Here is an 18,348-nt window from a genome sequence, read left to right as displayed (position 1 = left end):
TTTTGTCATACTAATAGGTTTGCAGGAAAAATGTATAGCTACCAAAACTTTATAGGTCACTTTGTTGCCTAAACTCCTCAGTTACCAAACTGATCTAACTAAACAAGACTTTGCAGGGGGTTTGGGTCGGGCTGGCCCACCCGCTCAAGTCGTTAATGCTCAAGTGCCCACCATCTCACGCCGTTATGTAAATTATGCAGCAAGAAGTCTCCAAGTGAAGTAGTTCTGGCTGCAAGAAGAGACAAGCTAATAAGGTGTTGCAATCACCAATTTGTACTAGAAGCAAGAAACTTGTAAGCAATCCTGTGCGTGAATGAAATTAATATGTTATGTGCTATGCAAGGACTCTGCTGTATACAATGTGTATCCTGGAGTATGTTGTGTGCATGTTAGGAGGAAAGATCCCCCATGCATCCAGCGCTATAATAAACCAGCATCGGCTTTCTAAACTACCATTTGGTTTGAAGAGTTTTCCTGGTTACGATTTTCAGTAACAACTTTACTTCTAACGAGTGCATGTTCAGGCAACCAAACTCTTAAGCAGTTCTTAGTTATGCAACCCTGTAGGAAGCAATGACATATGTAATAAGTATTCAAAGCCATGTGCAATTACTTATACAGATTTATTTTTCAAGGATTCTCTCTAGATTCTCTTACAATTTTCAAGATGTCAGTATCATAATCTAGAACATTCTAGATATTAAAGTTTTTGGGAGATTGTGTGAACAGTATTTCCTATCAATGAACCTTCAGAGGTCAAGGCTCTACCAGGGAGAGGTAAACTGGAGAAGTTTAGTCTGGAGTTACACAAACTAGAGACAATTTTTTACCTTTTACATAGGTCTGGAACTCGGCGATTCTTTTACACATAAATAATGATTATAAAATGCAGCATTGCTGTGAAATGATTTTCATACAAAAAATATATTTTCTTCATTATCCTATATTATAATTCAAAAAGTATCACTATGAAGTAGTCATAAACAAAGAAACTCCTAGCTATGTTTAAAAGGGAACTTTTCCAGAGCTGTTTCTTCACCTGATGGCACTGCTCTGGTTTCCAGGTGATGGCAAAGCATACTTGTCCCCTGATCTGGGAGGATATGATCCTTCCCCCATACCCAGGCCACCCAGGCTTCGGCCTCCAGTGCTCATTCTAAACTAAAAATGACAAAAAGTAAAGTTCTGTAATGGTTGAAACTGAAACACATTAAGTCTTTTGTCATTCCATCTTTTCCTGCTGTTGGCCACTTACATGCTGCTCACCTTTGTGCTGGGTCAGGTGCTTGTCAGACCCCTCTCTGAGCAGATTCAATTCACTAACCCAGCAGAAAACTAATTCAGTAGAAAAGTGTAATGTTCTTTGTTGGTTAGTGAGCTATCTGGATCATGGAAAGGTCTGTGCAGCATGCAAGCCACCACAAGGAGGAGGTCACTCTATGCCCAAAAGTGAGAGGAAAGTAAGGAAGAGAGAAGCAATAGACAGAAGGGAGTGTTTACTCCCCTACTTTGGTGACAATGGTGTATTAGATTAGCTTAGTTGCTTGTACATCGTATGTGCAGAGTATGAATCCATCACTATAATAAGGGAAACAGTTTATAAGAAGCTCATTCAAACTCCAGCTTCTTTATTGACTGCTAATGCAGTGAAATTTCTTGCTCAAAATCATCAGGGCAATAGAGAAGCACTGAAAAGAACTGCTCACTCCCCCCAAAAGCCTCCACAAAAAGAAACTGAGATAGACAGGAGTTCGAACTCCATTACCTCCATATCAATGATCTAACTGCCAGGCATGTCTCCTGCTTATCTAGCACTTGAGAATTCAGCCCATCCCATGTTTCCAGCTATTCTGAGTTTCACACCTTTACTATGATACTCTCATAATTGTCTTTTGGACCAATGGCTGTTTATCACATCACAGTGTGATGCCACAGCCTTCTCCTAGTCTGTGAACCTATGCTCCAGATGTGATGAGTCAACATTTCCACACTACCGTACATAAATTCACCACGGAGCAGAGGAGAGGTGTTAGCTCTGCATCAGGATCTGTTTTTTAACTTGATTGATCCTCAACAGCTTGTAGCCTACTCATCTTCAACCCAGTGCTCTTACCTTACTCATGTGATCTCAGCAACAAATTCTTCCTGTATCATAAATGGTGTCACAAGTACTGAGGAAGAAAATACCTGGTGAGTGTGTGGTTTAGTATTTTTAAGTACCTAGTAGTGTATCAATGGCATGACTCAATTTTGAGTGATTGCACTGCAAAGATTGTTTCCGTGATCTCGGTGTGTGGTTATTTGGATGGTAGCTGCTGTGCAGAGGCCATAACCACAGACAGACTGGTGGTGGATCATTTTCATGGTGCACAAAGTATGGGATGAAGAATAGCAGGCAGTTCTGTAATTTAGTAGTGCAATTTTCATCAGCTCATATCAGGGTTAAAGTATCAGAGACAGGTTAAAGTTTGTCTCCACCCATGTGTCACAGTAGGACTTCAGAGGAAGAGACAGGCTTCATGGGGCCAGAGAAAGACAAACCTTACCAGTGGGAAGTGCAAACAGGAAGGCCTCTGGGGCCTCCATTGGGCTAATTGCCCAGTTTAGTGGCAAATTGCAACTGCCTGAGTTTGTGTTAAACTGCTTGGAAGAAAATGGCTTGAATAAAACACATTTGTGGCAGTGCTTTCTTTCAGAGCGTCATGGCTTAACGCAGCCAGCAACTAAGCCCCACACAGCTGCTCAGTCACTCTCCTCTGTGTTGGAATGGGAGAGAGAATTAGAAGGGTAAAAGTGAGAAAACTCATGGGCTGAGATAAAGACAGTTTAATAGGTAAAGCAAAAGCCATGTGTGCAAGCAAAGCAGAACGAGGAATCCACTCACCACTTCCCATCAGCAGGCCGGTGCTCAGCCATCCCCAGGAAAGCAGGGCTCCATCACGCGTAAGAGTTACTTGGGAAGACAAACACCATCACTCTGAACGCACCCCCCAACCCTTTCCTTCATCTTCCCGCAGCTTGTACATACTCAGTATGATGTTCCATGGTATGGAATATTCCTTTGGCCAGTTTGGGTCAGCTCTCCTGGCTGTGTCCCCTCCCAAATTCTTGTGCCTCTCTGGCCTTCTCCCTGGCAGGGCCTGAGAAACTACAACGCCCTTGACTCAGTGTAAAAACTAATTAGCAACAACTGAAAACATCAGTTTTGTTACACCAAATCCAAAATACACCACTGCACCAGCCACTAAGAAGAAAATGAACTCTATCCTAGCTGAAATCAGGACACAGGGCAAGGAGCTCTGCCCTTCTGGGTCTCTCCCAGTCACTTCAGCTGTTCCACACAAACTGCTGCTTCTCCCTAACCTCAACCCACTGACTGTCTGCCAGGAAGCTCTACTGCCTGGTGTGCTGATAGCACACCGGATGATTATTCAGCGATAAATTAAAAGCTGAATACATTTGGGGAATGCTTCCTTAAGACTTTAACTCCTGCTTGTCTTAGTAGTTAACTCACTCTTATACAGAATAGGCAAAGACACTTTGCTGAAAAATATTTAAAAAAATGAAATGCATTGTATGTATTGGTTAAATTAGTGCAGAAAGTTGTTTTGGCAAAGCTAGGTAACTTTTGTCGAGCCTAAATAAATGCCCACCTGACAAGTACACTTTCACAGACAAATCTATTTTCATATATTTTCGGTCCTTGTTTCCTTCAGACCAGTGTTGTTTTAAAGAATACTGCCTTCTCACACTCAGATAATTCTGAAATACTGGTTTTCATTCACATTTAAAAAATCTATTAATATGGCATGGATATAGGTGACTACTAACCATATTAGGTTAGGTTTTACAGATTATTTTATAAATGTGATTCATATACATTTCTCTTCATGTAAAAATAATGAATGTATCTTGTCGAATTATGCTAATATTGAGGACAAAAGAGAAAGGAGGCTTGCCCACCAGGTTTAAAAATAGAAAATCCAAGTCATGCTGTCCATCTGGGACCACAGGGATTATTTTATTGTAGGTTTTCCATCTTTATTTTCACTTGATTTATTCCATTAAAGTTCTAGTGATAATTCCAGTATTTGTCACCAGATGGCACTGCAATGACATGATCTTGTAATAGCTCAAGTAATAGCATAATTACGAAGTGTTCATCACATTTTCAGATTGCATTAAGCGCTTCTTTCTCTGCACCGTTATGTTCCTACCATGAGGCTTGCCGGCATAGCTATTGCAGTCAGTGTTTTTAATATTCTTAGCCAATTTACCTTTGGAAAAAAAAAAGCTCAGTAGTGGAGACCAAAACCTACCCTAAGCTTCATTTGTCCAGATGTTGCCCCGAGTAATATTGCAGGCAAACGCTGTCTTTAACGGCAAGAGATGGAGAGGAGCAGCAGCTCCCACCTATGTCAGGTCATGCATAGAGGTATGCCTCAGTTCCCTGGCCTTTCACTTCTGAATAGGATCCCATCCTCAGGCCACCAACCACTGCCTACCGCATTCCCTACTTTTTCAGTGCAGAATTTCATGTTTTCCCTTGTTTCTCTTCTCCTCCCAAATGGAACATCCCCCTCCATGCCCTAATTTAGCTCTCAGTTCTAGGGCTTCCTGATATATTCTGTCATGATCTACCACTGTAGCTCAAGATAAAAGTACCAGTTCTAACTGTGAGTCATTGCAGAGTCTAGGAAGTAAAAAGAAAGAAACCTGGGAGTCCAGAGATTGTTGGGCAGTAAGCTACAATTGCCTCTGTTGAGAAGTCAACTTTAGCACTAATACAGCTGTCACCACTGGAGTGCTGTTATCTGAGCAATCACTTTGAAGTTGTTCAAGGGTAAATACAAATAATTTGGGATTTTTATTTGCAGGTCAAGGTGTGTAGCATTTACATGTTTTCAGTATACAAAGCTCTCATGACTTAGAGGTCTGATGCCTCCCTGATTTTCAGCAGGATCCTGGTATTTGGTAGGGAAGTAATGTTGTGATACAGAAAAGCAAAAGATAAACCAGTTGCTTCTGACTGGGTCTCACTGGCACATGGCTGGACGGTGTTTTGGAAATACACCTGAATCTCTTGATAGCATTAACACTTTCACGTACACCACACAGAACCTTTCTCTGTAGCAGACAAAATGATAAATACTGGTGATTTTCATGATTCTGCTCCTGTTTTCTGACACTAAAATGTTCTTGTCCTTAGGGGAATAGTCATTGTACTACAGACAGTGCATATGCAAAATATTGTATGTATGTTAATAAATCTAAATACATAAGCAATTGCAAGATAATAATCCAAAGCTATACATGTGTCAGAAAAGGGAGTCTGGTAGCACGTGTAAAGGCAGTAAATTACTAATACAAGGAGTTGTGAACTTTTTAAGGCCTTACAATAAACTCCAGGCCAAAACAAACTTTGTTAGTATAAAATTAGGCATTTGAATGCCCACATTCAAAATAATAATTTTGAATTATTATTCATAATAATAATATTCAGACTTCCAAAAAAACCCTTCAAGAATTACAGAGTGAAAACAAATTACTATCTGAAACTATTATTCCCCCACTCTTCTGAAATTACTCTCATGTAGTTCAGTTGCATTCACAGTATTTAATATAATAATACCAAATTTATGGAGTGGCTGGAACAGTCTAGCAGAACTCTTCCCATGATGTGAGTTGCAATTAGTAAGTCATAAAAATCTAAGTGGATGTTTATAACAGAAGGAAAGCGTTGGAACAAGAACTTAAACGGACACATTTTGTTTCCTTTCAAAACACTTGTTAACTGGTGTCAGTGGCAAGGTTATTCACTTCACTGAGCCACGCAGACTCAGAGCAGTTAAGTAGGAGATAAACTGTCCAGGGTTGTTCTGGTGGATAAGTAACATGTGAAATGATAGGTTGCAACTGAAAGTGAGGCAGTGATTAAGCACAGCGGACTCTCACATTCTTTTTGTACGTCACCCTGAAAATGTTTGACTACTGGGCACGTGCAAGTAGCTTCTGCTCAACAAAGTTTAAACCTGGTGCAAGTATGTACATTACGGTTATACTGTGAGTCTGACTAATGAAGGTAAGGTATGGCTGCATGAGCGTATTAAATACCAATTTATCTTTTTTCAGATATATTAACAATTTTCTTGTTTCTGGAAGTTGAAATTGTATTGATCCTTTTTACTGGACTATCATTTACGATTGAGATGCTGCTACAGCTAAGGAAAGGTAAGAACATTATGGAATCTGTAAACACTCCTCGCTCTTCCTATTGGCTTTTTTATAGGACACAGAAAATCATGGTTGTGTATTGAAATGGTTATGGCTTTTATTACTAACCTGATTTGGAAAGCTGTGTCTGAAAACCATAGCTATTTTACTACAGAGCACTGGCAATAACTTAACAAGCAGACTGCTACGCATCTCCCTTTCTCCAGCTACTGAACTTCTACTCTCTACGATGCAATCATGTGATTCCTAACATACATTTCGCTCCCCTTACATGCTTAGCAGTTTTTAAAAAGCTGTTGGCTAAGTTGGTTCCTTTTTGGTCTTAACACTTGTTATTGAATCCTAAATATACTACAAACCATAGCTCTTTGGACAGTCACTGTGATTAAGCTTTAGGGATCCCACACCGCTATTCTAATACCTCCCTCATGTTCCTACACTGCCTGACTTCATGCCTTTCCTGTAAGTAGATACCCTTCCTCTACCGTCTGTGTTTTCTGATTTTCGAAGGTTTAAATCTGGGTTTAGACCCGTGAGTCTGCTTCAGAAACAGGTGTGCTGATAAAGTAACTCATGCTGTCTGGGAATTCATGTTTTGTCCAGATCCTGATACAAGGTCAGAGACAGGAGGAAAAGGACTGAAATCTTTCTTGTGCCTCAAATGGAAAAACAAGACAGGGGCACTTCAAATATTCCCCAATGGACAAGGAAATCCCCAAGTAATGGATTCATATGTGTTGTAGAATTAACTTTTTCCTTAATATTATTTGATTAATATTTCTGATGTTGCTTTTTTGAAAGAACAGTACATGCCATGCACTAGCGGGTAACTATTAACCATGAGCTTGTCTGGACTTTTTCAGTGCTATAGTTGTAGCCATAAAACAGGTATTACAGTAATTTTCTCCTGAAGTTTTGCTCTGTTGTCTAGGAGTTCCCCCGTGTGATGCAAAGCTACAAGGGCGCCTGAAGCACTCGGGCTACGATGGTAGTAAGAGCTGAGAACTGATTATCAGGCTTTATACGAGGCCTCAGGCAGGCTGATGAGCTCTTTGTTTGAGAAATCATGCACCACTTGAATTAGTGGTTGAAGCACACGGATCAAACCTAGCAGTAAGTGGGTGTCTAGCAGGCAAGGAGAGAAAACGGTAGTCTTGTGCTGGGGAAGAGACACGCAGCCTTTGCTAGAAGGAGTGCCCAAGGAAGGAAACGTTGCACCTCTTGGAAGAAAGTAATCACCTTTATAATGAAAGATGTTGCCGCGTAAGAAATTTTCTGAGCAGATGTAACAAAGCCTTTCTCCACTCAGATTTGTCTCTCACATCTAACTCGGCGAAGGCTTTCTATCCCTGCGCTGCCTGCAGGCCCTGCCCCCGGTCCCAGTGCCACTGCACACTGCTCCGGCGCTCCGTCCCCCGGGCTGCTCCCCCGCAGCCGCCTCAGCACCGCCCGCGTGACGCCTCCCCCCCTCTCCCGCCGCGACCAGGCACCCCCCGGGCCCGCCTGTCCTTCCCTCAGGGGAGACCCCAGCAAGGGGCTCTGCCTCTGCCTGGGGACGGACTGCCGCAGAGCCTGCAGGACCTGAACGCTTCCGAGACCGCTACTCTAATCCGTCGATGCGTTTGCGGCTGCTCTCCGTGCGGGGGGTCAGGTATCAAGGCAGCCGAGCTAACAGGGAGCAGCAGGGAATCTTCTGGGCGGGTTGTTCTCTCAGCCAGAGCAGCCGGCTGGTACGCATCTGTCCCCGCAGATGCGGAGACCGATCTCTCCTGGTGTGAGGCAAGATCGCCTGTACGCCGGAGGAGAGCGAACAACAGTGGCGGACACAGGCGCGACACCATGGGCAGACGCCGTCCCCTCACAGCCGCGCAGGGCAGCGCAGGCGCGAAGCCCTCCCGCCGCCCGGCAGCGGGCGGCAGCAGCAGCAGCGGCAGGGAAGGCAGCGCGGGCGGCGGTGGGCGGGGCTTTCCTCAGGGACGTTACAACTCGTTGAGGTTGTCGGCGGCGCCATTTTGAATTGGCTGAGGGTCGGAGGAGGTGGTTGCTGAGCTGGGCTCCACGTCCCCCGAGAAAACCAGCGAGAAAGGAACGAGGTCCGAATATGGCAGCGAATAGGAACTTGAAGCAAGTGCGGATCGAGAATAGCTCCCCAGCGGCGCCGCTGGGTATGGTGGGGGGTGGTGGCGGCAACCTGAAGGGATTGCGGGGCCTAGAGACGGAGAGCGAGGCAGCGGCGGCCATGGCGCTAGTGCCGAGCAAGGAAGGTGGAGATGAAGAGCAGGAGGTTGGCTTCACCATCGATATCAAAAGCTTTCTGAAACCTGGTGAGAAGAGCTACACGCAGCGCTGCCGGCTGTTCGTGGGGAATCTGCCTACTGATATCACCGAGGAAGATTTCAAGCGCCTCTTCGAGCGCTACGGGGAGCCTAGCGAGGTCTTCATCAATCGGGATCGTGGCTTTGGCTTCATTCGCCTGGTGAGGATTCGCGCGAGCCTCTGTAACCCAGGGGCTGCCTTTGCATGCGGGAGATTTCTGTCCTTTGCCCACCCCCTCGCCTTTCCTTGTCGGGCGGGTGTAAAAAAAGACAGTAGCAGGCCCTCGTTCTCTCTCCTTGCTGCTAGCGCTGTTCCTTCCGTTTCCTCTTTCTTCTCCCCCCTCCCCTATTTGCCTCCGTACATCCGAGCCAGAGGCCTGCATTGTGAGCAGCCTTCCCAGCGCCTCGCGTTTAGGTTTCCATCTCGCTATGCGGTACTCTGCTGCTTTCAGGGCCCCTCCACCAGTTACCGGTGACGTGCTGCTGCCACGGGTACTCCTGCAGCCTTGTTATTTTTTAGTGAATGGAAGATGTGGTTGCGCGATCAGCTTTGTTCGTGTAGTACTTGTATAAAGACTTTCCTTATTTAAATGGGATAATTTATCGTACTTTAGGATTAGAAAAAAAAGGCTTCTTTGTGCAGAGGCATATTTCTGTTCATTGTACGTTTCGTCCATGAAAACGGTTTAATTAAAGACTCGACAGGATTGTTTCGAAGTACCACTGCTCACATATCATGAAAAGAGAGTATGTAATCTCAAAATTGAAAAGAAATGGGACTTTGGGGTTGTTTTAAATTACTGATGTCCGGATAAGGCTAGATTTGTAGGGGTAATACAGTATTCGATCGAATATGCTCGGGTCGAGCGTGCCAAAAAGGAATAATCTGAAAAGTTCACGATGTGATATTTAAATACTAAGTTAACGTGCAGGATTAGTTTTCATGACTGCCATGTCTACAATGCACTGATGTATATAATTCTGGGAATAGCTTTAGCGTGCTTTGAGTGTCTCTATTTTTTCCATTTTCCATAGTTACGATTTTTTTCCATATATTTTACTGGTTAGGACGTTTTTCTTTTTGTCATCTTAAAGATAAGTGTTTGTGGCATTCTGCCATTCATCTTTTACCTTGAGAATCCTCCAGCCTGAAATAGCAAATTTCTGGAGGAAATGTGATACGTTTACATGTCATTACTCAGTTTTGTATGTAATATAGATTACATATAGCATTTATCTGAATTTCCCTTTTCCGTTGTGTTTAGGGAATGTGTTATTTTGTAACAATTTACGTAGTCAGTTGAACGGTGAAGAAAATGGCTATGATCTGAAGAGTATTTTCTTTAAGAGATTGCAGGTATCAGACTCCAAAAAAATCTCTGAAATGAGGAAAAAGGCAGTTAATGATGCAGACTGTCTCATGGATGTGGGTTTATAAAGCCCATAAATGTGAGAAGTATGAATACAAGAGCAAAAAAGGTGATTTCATCATTTGTTGATGAAATTCGAATTGGACATCCACTGAGAGTTCATCCAGCAGTGGTAATGAGCAAGTGTGATATTTTTACTTAAAAAAACTAAACACCTTAGATCCTGTAGTGTAATCTTTGAAAATACTGTTTCCTAGTATATGGAGCTGGGGATGCAGAATAAAAACATTTGAGTAGGTGAATATGAAAACCATCAGCAACTTATCTCTACTGAAAGCCTTTACAGAGCAGCACAAATGTATCCGTCATAATGAGAATTTTTAAAGTCCTCTAATGTGCAGCAAAAATTTGCACCTATGTAGTTTTTTAAGAAAAAATGTAGGGAATGACAGATGCATATTCTTTTAATCAGTAGGCAGGAACGTTGGGGGTTTTTTTGGGGGGTGGGGGTGTGGGGTGTGAAGTTGAATGACCCTAATGCTAATGTGTTCAAGTTAAGGCAAAAAACTTTGGTACTTCTTAGGGGGGGAAGGAACACAATCTGGTATCTGTTGTTTTTGAAAATAAAATATAAAAAAATATTTTATATCTTGAAAAAGGAATCTAGGACACTGGCTGAAATAGCAAAGGCAGAACTTGATGGTACTATTTTGAAGAGCAGACCACTTCGAATTCGATTTGCTACACATGGAGCTGCCCTAACGGTCAAGAATCTTTCACCTGTGGTTTCTAATGAGCTGCTGGAACAAGCATTCTCTCAGTTTGGTCCAGTGGAAAGAGCTGTTGTTGTAGTAGATGATCGTGGCAGAGCTACAGGAAAAGGTTTCGTAGAGTTTGCAGCAAAACCTCCAGCACGGAAAGCTCTAGAAAGATGCAGTGATGGGGCATTCTTGCTAACAACGTAAGTTCACAGGCTTTTGTTTGAATTGTGTATGTATTTCTGATGTGAAAGAAAACTGCATTCCTGGGTGTTCCCTAGTTCTTATTTCAATTTTTGAAAACCCTGAAGTGAGAAATTAAGGTGTTTTACAGGAATACCCCAAATATTCCTGATTTTTCTTTTTGTGAGGAAACCAGTCTTTTTCTGCTTACTGTTAATAAGATGACTTGTAATTACCATATGAGAGTCTGATAGCACCATTTTTCTTTTCAGTCTTTATGTGGTAGAGCTTCTTCTAGTGAGACTTTATTTTCGTTGCTTGTACTCTTCCTGATCCCACTAAAAATATGACAATAATACTGCTGTTTCTTACAGAACAGTGCACTACACTACACTGCTGATACTTTGTAAACTCAGGAAAGTGTTGCTGCGTTTATTTCTATCTCAGAAGTTTTATTTGTGGCTTGGAAGGCCAAAAGTACCTTTTTTAAAAAAAAATGAAGATAGGTTCTGCAGAAGTTTATGGCAGTGATTTCTGGGAAACTTTCTATTTCAAGGGCAAGCAACCTTGCAAATCCCAGCACTTTTCTCTTGCATCACTTATTTCTGCACTTGCTGAAGAGAGTTGTTAACTGCTGTGCTTTAACACATTCACTAGTTAACAAATGCTTTCTTAAAGACTGTGTGAATGGATACATGTTCTGGATTTTTTTCATTTTTTCTGTTTCTTATTTGGGAAAATAAGGCTGTGGTTCCACAACAAGGAAGCTTGCTGCTATAAAATTAGGGAACTTGGTAGTTCTTGTCTTCTTGTCTTGGCAGTGCTGTTGATCTTTTATCTGATTGAGAACTTTCTGATACTTCCATAAGCCACTTGTGCTTGCTAAAACAACAGAAAATTATTCAGCCGTTTCTCTTGGGTTCATTTTTGACTGTTTTAAGTACATAAAAGTACTTGCTGACATGGGTGGTATGAACATCAGGTCCAGCAGAGGATAAGGCAGGAGGTGATGTTACCAGGAGGAGATTGCAGGCTGGGAGGAAGGGTCTGGAACTCCTTTTTCTGGTGATAATCTCATAAATCTTGTGTGCCACTGAACTGACCTGGTGGCGGCATAGTAAATGCAATCTGAATGCGTCTTTACTGTTATCAGTAGGTGCCAGCAATTTGTTCTTAGTCCCTGGGTTTTCTTGGCATTAGTATTTGAATGGAAGCGCAGTGAGCCAAACAAGGGAACTTATCTAGTTCAGTGTTACATGAATGCTATTCTTGGCATAAGAGATGCGGCAGGGAAAAAGAAGCTAGGATTTGAGGGAGGGTATTCTTGTTTTACCAGCTGGATAAATTTGTTGGATTGAAATGACCATCTAACTGTGGCCTGAGTGAATAAAAACCACTTGATTTTTGCCTGGCTTAGGAGGCTGACATGTTCCGTAATGCGCAGTTGCAAAGATAATTAGCACGAATCTGCTGCCATTTGCTTCACAATCTAAAATTTTACATTTTTAGCTGAAAACTTTGCCTGTTCAGAAGAAAATTTGAAATTAATGGGCTAAATATAGCAAAACTAGGCATTTGAAATGTTAACTTAGACATTTAAAATTGTTTTAAATAATAACTTGTTAACACCACAGTTCAGTTGCATTTAAATGACAGAACTGCCAGCAATTGCCATGCACATAACATCAGGAGAAGCAGCTGCTGAGTTGTGTTCCGTGATTCCAGACTTCATCATTTTAATCTGCACTGAATGCCTGAAGGTTTTTTTTTTCAGTTGTTGATGTTGTTAAAATACAATTATTTTTTTTCCCCATGAAAATACCTGCAAAGTAAATTAAAGATGTGGAACACAACAAATAAGCGCTGGTGTTTTGAAAATAGTGTCTCTAGCTCTTTTCGTATCCCTCTAAGGTTTGTATTATAGGCTGTGCTCCCAAGACGGATGCAGGCAGCTTTTTATATAGTTCGGGATTCTTTTACTGCCTTCCTTGGCAGTACTGGCTCATACTTGCCTCTAATTACCACAGATAATGAGAATTCAAGGAGAATATTTTCCAAGATAAATTAGTATTCTGAATTTTGAGACTGTGGTTGTTCAAATAATGGGCTTTAAATAACTTAAGCAGAAATGTTTTTGCAATTATCACTGGACTAGTAATGCCAAATTATCAATCTGTTTTCAGTTGTAGAGTAACTTTTAATACAGTGTGGAAATATGAATAGGTTGTGTTGCTCTGTTTTGGGTTTGTTCCCAGTACAATCATGGCCCCTGTGTTGACTGATGAAAACAAAAAGGTAGTTCCTTCCTAAATATCTTGTAATTGTTTGTAGATGGGTGTGAGGTTTTTTTAAAGAAGTCTTTGAATACTTCATAACAAACAGAACTGCATCAAGGAAATTGTAGTTTCTAAGCAGAACAGCTGGTTTTGGGTATAGAAACAATTATTTTCAAAGATAATTTTAAATCAGGATTCATTGGGATTCTGTGGTTTAAGGAGAATTTGCAAGGTACAGGAATTATAGTTAACATATAAGCTTTCTGGAATGTTTCCTCAAAATACTAAAATAACTTTAACTGCTTCATTTATGATTTAATTATTAAATTGAAACTGTATTCTAGAACACCTCGACCTGTTGTTGTAGAACCAATGGAGCAATTTGATGATGAAGATGGACTGCCAGAAAAGCTAATGCAAAAAACACAACAGTATCACAAGTAAGTTGTGTTTAGCTTTATTTTATAAAACATGATTTATGTACTTAGGTTGGTAAATATATGCTAATTTTTATTTTTAAGTTTGTGTAACAGTAAGTAGTGTTTGTCTGTTGTTCTGTTTTGTGTGAAAGGATTAAATAGGACAGTGCCAAGATTTCCTAATCGTAGTAAAATTCAGGCTTGACTTGTTGGTTTAACATTCTGTGCATTTACTAAAGTAGATTCCTGGCCTACACTGCAATTAGTTGGAGCTTGTTGCCAGCCAAACTAGAATCTTTTATGGATTAGGGGTGTGGTCTAATCCTGCAGAGATTTGTATACCCACAGATTTTTTTTGTTCTCTGAATAGCCCCTTAACTGTGAAGTCAGTGGAGTGTAAATCTTTGTGGCTTGCATGGTTCTGATAAAGCTTTGAGCCTGACATGAGAAACAGTCTTGATCATGAGGTGGAAGGGAAGTCACCTAGTCTGATAATATTAATTTTTAGTATTGAAATTTGATTGCTAATTAGAAATCATGTTGCTTGAAGTTAAAATGCCTGTTCTGGTAAGGCTGTAGAATGCCACTTTAAAAAAATGTCACTTAATTACATATTAGTGTTACAATGTGAAAAAAAAAAATGTTTGCACCTTTTAATGTTTAGAGATTCTGGCTAATATTCTGAGCTGTCTAGTAAGCTTTGATATTTATTTAGCTTTTTTTTTAATTGACTGCTTGCTTTAGAAGGCTGAACACAATCTAGTGTTGCAGCTTAGTATTTTGTACCACTGTAAATATGAATTTCTATTTTAATTTCTGTGATCACATTACTTGCCTTAACAGCTGAATGAGGCGTTGACTGGTTTAGAATGTGGTCACCTGACAGGTTGATTTGAAGTCAGATTTACACTTGAACTGATTGTTTATAAATTCTTTGGCTGTTACAGCTGTTGATGTAAATGTATCCTTCTGTACATTTTAACTGCAAAATTTTTATTAGGGAAAGAGAACAGCCTCCACGTTTTGCTCAGCCTGGAACATTTGAGTTTGAGTATGCTTCACGGTGGAAGGCTCTTGATGAGATGGAAAAGCAACAGCGTGAACAGGTTGACAGGAACATTAGAGAAGCCAAAGAGAAACTAGAGGCAGAAATGGAAGCAGCTAGACATGAGCATCAGCTAATGCTGATGAGGCAAGGTAAAATTAGATAATCTACTAGTATTAAATTTCTTTTGTCACAGGTTTTCTTTGTGTAGCATACTGGGCTGTATATTAAACTTGGAGATTTTTTCAGACACTTTAATTAAATACATTAAACTGAGAAAAAGGAAGTAATATTTCTCCTTACACATATTCCTTAATGATTTTCAGAGATGGATTAAGAAACTGACAAAGGGGTCTGTGTCTGTTTTCTTCACTTCTGAAATATGTCTAGTTTAATTAATTAATGTAAAGAAATTTAATTGGTAGATTCACACTCATCAGTAGAATTATTTTCCATTTTTGGTCTTGCTTATGGTACTAGATAGGACTAAGTACTGTATGTGGGCCATGTGCAGGAAAAATAAAATGATAGATAGCTTGTACTTCTTTTGGCTGTTCTGTGCACCTCTGCTAAGTTTTTAAATGTTCCTGTAGATGATGTTACTTCTTTTCCCTTTTGAAACCTGGCTGAGAAGTCTGATGTGTGCATAGCATTTATGTAACAACTCAAAATAACTCACAGTTGCCATGAATTTCAGTCATTCTTGAAATTTTAAGATTATGTATCCCTCTCTTTAATTTGGACATCATCTGCTAGTGTTGAGGGGGAAAAAAGTCACCTTAGAAATTGCTTTCATGCTCTATGTTTAAGAACAAAGCTGGGTGGAGCTTGTGTTTCTTGGGCAGAGAGAGTGGTAGCAAGGTAAGTATCTGATACCTTCTGCTTCTCCCCAAAACACATTTTTCCCAAAATGTGGTGCACATGCAATCACTGCTTTCCAGTTCAGAACCATTGAGCTACTACTTACTTTAGTTCCCTCTGTATTGACTGCTAAATTGCAACACTAGTGGATAGAGTTTAGATATATTTCCGATCTGTTGGAGAGGATCTCAAGGTTTGTTGCATGAATGGAACACTGAAGTATTTTGGGGTTTTCTTTGTTTTTTTAAAAATCTTAATTTAAGGGAGATCATGGCTACCTAAAAAAATTCTTATCCATGAGTGTGTTAGATCATAAGACAGTACAATAACTAGCTTGATAGACTGAATAAGAGTGCCATGTCTTTTTAAAGGGATTTGAACTTACTGATGCATTTCAAAACTGAAACCCAGGTAACTCATGCAAGCTGTCTGCTGCAATTATTTGGCTTTACTTAATGCTTACTCTTAAGAAAGGGCATTTTTGTTGATAGTACCACTTACCTGTGTGAGGCTGGTTTATCTTGTTTCTGCTGACTTGTATGACGTTGAAAATCTCTGTATGACTGGAATTAAAGTATTCAGTAGGTTGGTGGAATTAGAGCACCTGAATGCTTGGATATATTAACTGTAAACACATAGTCTTTTAAAATCTGTTTTAAAACATTTCATGACTGGAAAAGAGATTAAAAGGAGGATATTTTTTTTTTTTTAGTATAGTATCCTTAAATCTACTGCAACTGAAAGTTGTCATTAGGAAAAAGTTTACTTAGCCTGTTTTTTTCTAAATAGACATGCTTGCTTTTAGTGTGAAACCATACTGTTTACATAAGATCTTAAATACAGAAGTAAAATACAGAGCATAATAAAATCAAACCCTGTTTTGGAATGCCAGTTATTTATTGCAGCACCTGAAATGACAAATGTCAAGTTATTTCTTGGTGTATTTTCCAAGCAAAAAGTTTTAAAGCATTTGGTTTGTGTGTAAGCATAGGTATATCTTATAGGTGAGGAATGTGAATGTTAATGTGATATAACAACAATGCCTATAATACATAGGACAAGCTCCCCTTTTCAGTTAGACATTTTTAATGTGGTGTATATGTGTGACTGACACTGGTAAAGATGGTTCAGTGCTGAAAATACAGGTTAGATAAATTGCCATTGACTTAACTAATTGTTAACATTTCACAATACTAATGAACCTGCTCTGGAACTTACACTCTGGAATTTTTTTAGAATTTATCCACCTGTTGCCTGTACTTGGCAGCAAGGTTAGGCATTACTTTTTCTTAAATTATCATGCCTTAATCATGTTTTAAACTGAGACAAGATGACAGTGGCTGTTCATTAAGATAGAAAAGGTCTTGATGGTAAAACATGGGAGAACAGTTTATGTTTTGTGGGTATGAGGGTTTCTTTCAAGAAGAATGTGAGGGAAAAAGTAGCCTCTTTTATTAATATCTATTGAAAACTCCACCTCTATATGGAAGAGAATTACTCCTGTTAAAGACCCACTAGAAACATGAATGGTTTTGGTGCTAATATTCCAGTGAGGAAACAAGCTTTTTGTTACTGTGGGAGGAGGGTTTTTTCCTTTCCTGTTCAGTTAGCAGACTACTTCAGTACCAAATAACTTGGAATTTTGTTTAGATAATTAGATTTCTGCTTATTCACCTGAAGGTATTTAATTTGCCAGGCTCCTAGGGGTTAGTAGACATTCCTCGTATTTCAATCTTGTCAACTCTTTAGCTTTAGTATGTATGAAAATAAGCTCTTTTTTTTCCCTCTTATTTTTATTTTCGGATATTAGTAGCTTCTATATCTTACTGGACTGAACGGTGTCTCTGGGTTCATACAATGTCAAGAATATTATATTAATGAGATTGCATTGTAGGGTGTTTAAGAAAGATGCAACTTTTGAGGTGTCAGAACCTAGAATTAATACTTCTGTATGCCTAATGCACAAACGACATGTTTGAAGTACAGAAGTAGTTATTCTGAAATACGGAATGCAATATTGTCAGGAGCTAAAAAGATGATGGGAAGGGCAAGCTTAGTAGAGTCCATATATTCCTGCAGGTGAAGGTTTTGTAGAATTTGCATCATGAGAGCTAGTAGGATTTGAACTGGAACATGTTGGCTTAAGTACGCAGGTTTTTGTGGTGTGATATTAATACTGAAGGTAGACTTTATTCTTATGACATGTGTAATTTTTCACTTCTAAGTGTCATGTTTTGACAGATTGAGTCAGAAGTAATTTGTAAAGCAGAATACATGATTGAGTCAGAAGTAATTTGTAAAGCAGAGTAACATGTTTCCATGTGTAAGTAAATTGTCATGATGTTTCTGATCTACATATTGGTAATGTGCTTCAGACTTTTGTAAATATTGTCTCATAATGGTGTTAAATAGTTTATGAAAATACTGGAAAACGTGACTGAATTTAATCAGAAGCTTCATCCTTTATCAGTTATATGGAAGTTGGGCATTTGCTTTCAACTTCTAGAACCTGAAAAATCAGCAGCTGAACCAAATTAAAAATCTTTTCGGATTTTGTATCACTGCTTGTAGGATTAACTTCAGAGGTGAGAATATGCTTTCACCTTCTGTCCTCTGCTCTGCAGAAGGTTAAGCAGAAAATGAAGACCTTGTCCTTTTTTAAGCATGAGAAGGTGCAGAAGCTAATAATAATGCTCTTTGGGGTTTTTTTCCACAGCTGCTTTAGTGTGGGTTTTTTCTATTCAAGAGAAAGGGCCTATGTCCAACATGTCAGTCCAGAATTAGCAGCATTGCATGTCTTTTAATATAAATGGCTCTGTCCACAGCCTGAAGCTATAGATCTGTATTTTCATCTGGCTTGTAAGGCTTTGTGCCGAGATTCTACCGT

General features: G+C 39.9%; 1 protein-coding gene across 17 annotated transcripts in view; it reads left to right on the top strand.

The window, feature by feature from the left end:
• Positions 1 to 8,195: 8,195 nt before the first annotated feature.
• The window catches only part of PSPC1 (paraspeckle component 1), a 68,153-nt gene continuing 58,000 nt past the window's right edge, over positions 8,196 to 18,348 (top strand). For all 17 annotated transcript variants that reach the window (XR_008820186.1, XR_008820185.1, XR_008820181.1 and 14 more), the window contains exons 1-4: positions 8,196 to 8,710; positions 10,579 to 10,880; positions 13,481 to 13,576; positions 14,556 to 14,752. Coding sequence is in view for 3 of the 17 variants with exons in the window: in XM_056328567.1 (XP_056184542.1) it covers positions 8,336 to 8,710; positions 10,579 to 10,880; positions 13,481 to 13,576; positions 14,556 to 14,752 (970 nt within the window). In the remaining 14 variants the exon portion in view is untranslated. The remainder of the gene's footprint in view (positions 8,711 to 10,578; positions 10,881 to 13,480; positions 13,577 to 14,555; positions 14,753 to 18,348) is intronic.

This window comes from Falco biarmicus, chromosome 2, assembly GCF_023638135.1.
Source record: "Falco biarmicus isolate bFalBia1 chromosome 2, bFalBia1.pri, whole genome shotgun sequence".
Lineage (NCBI taxonomy): Eukaryota > Metazoa > Chordata > Aves > Falconiformes > Falconidae > Falco > Falco biarmicus.
This window is presented reverse-complemented; position numbering and strand designations above follow the sequence as displayed.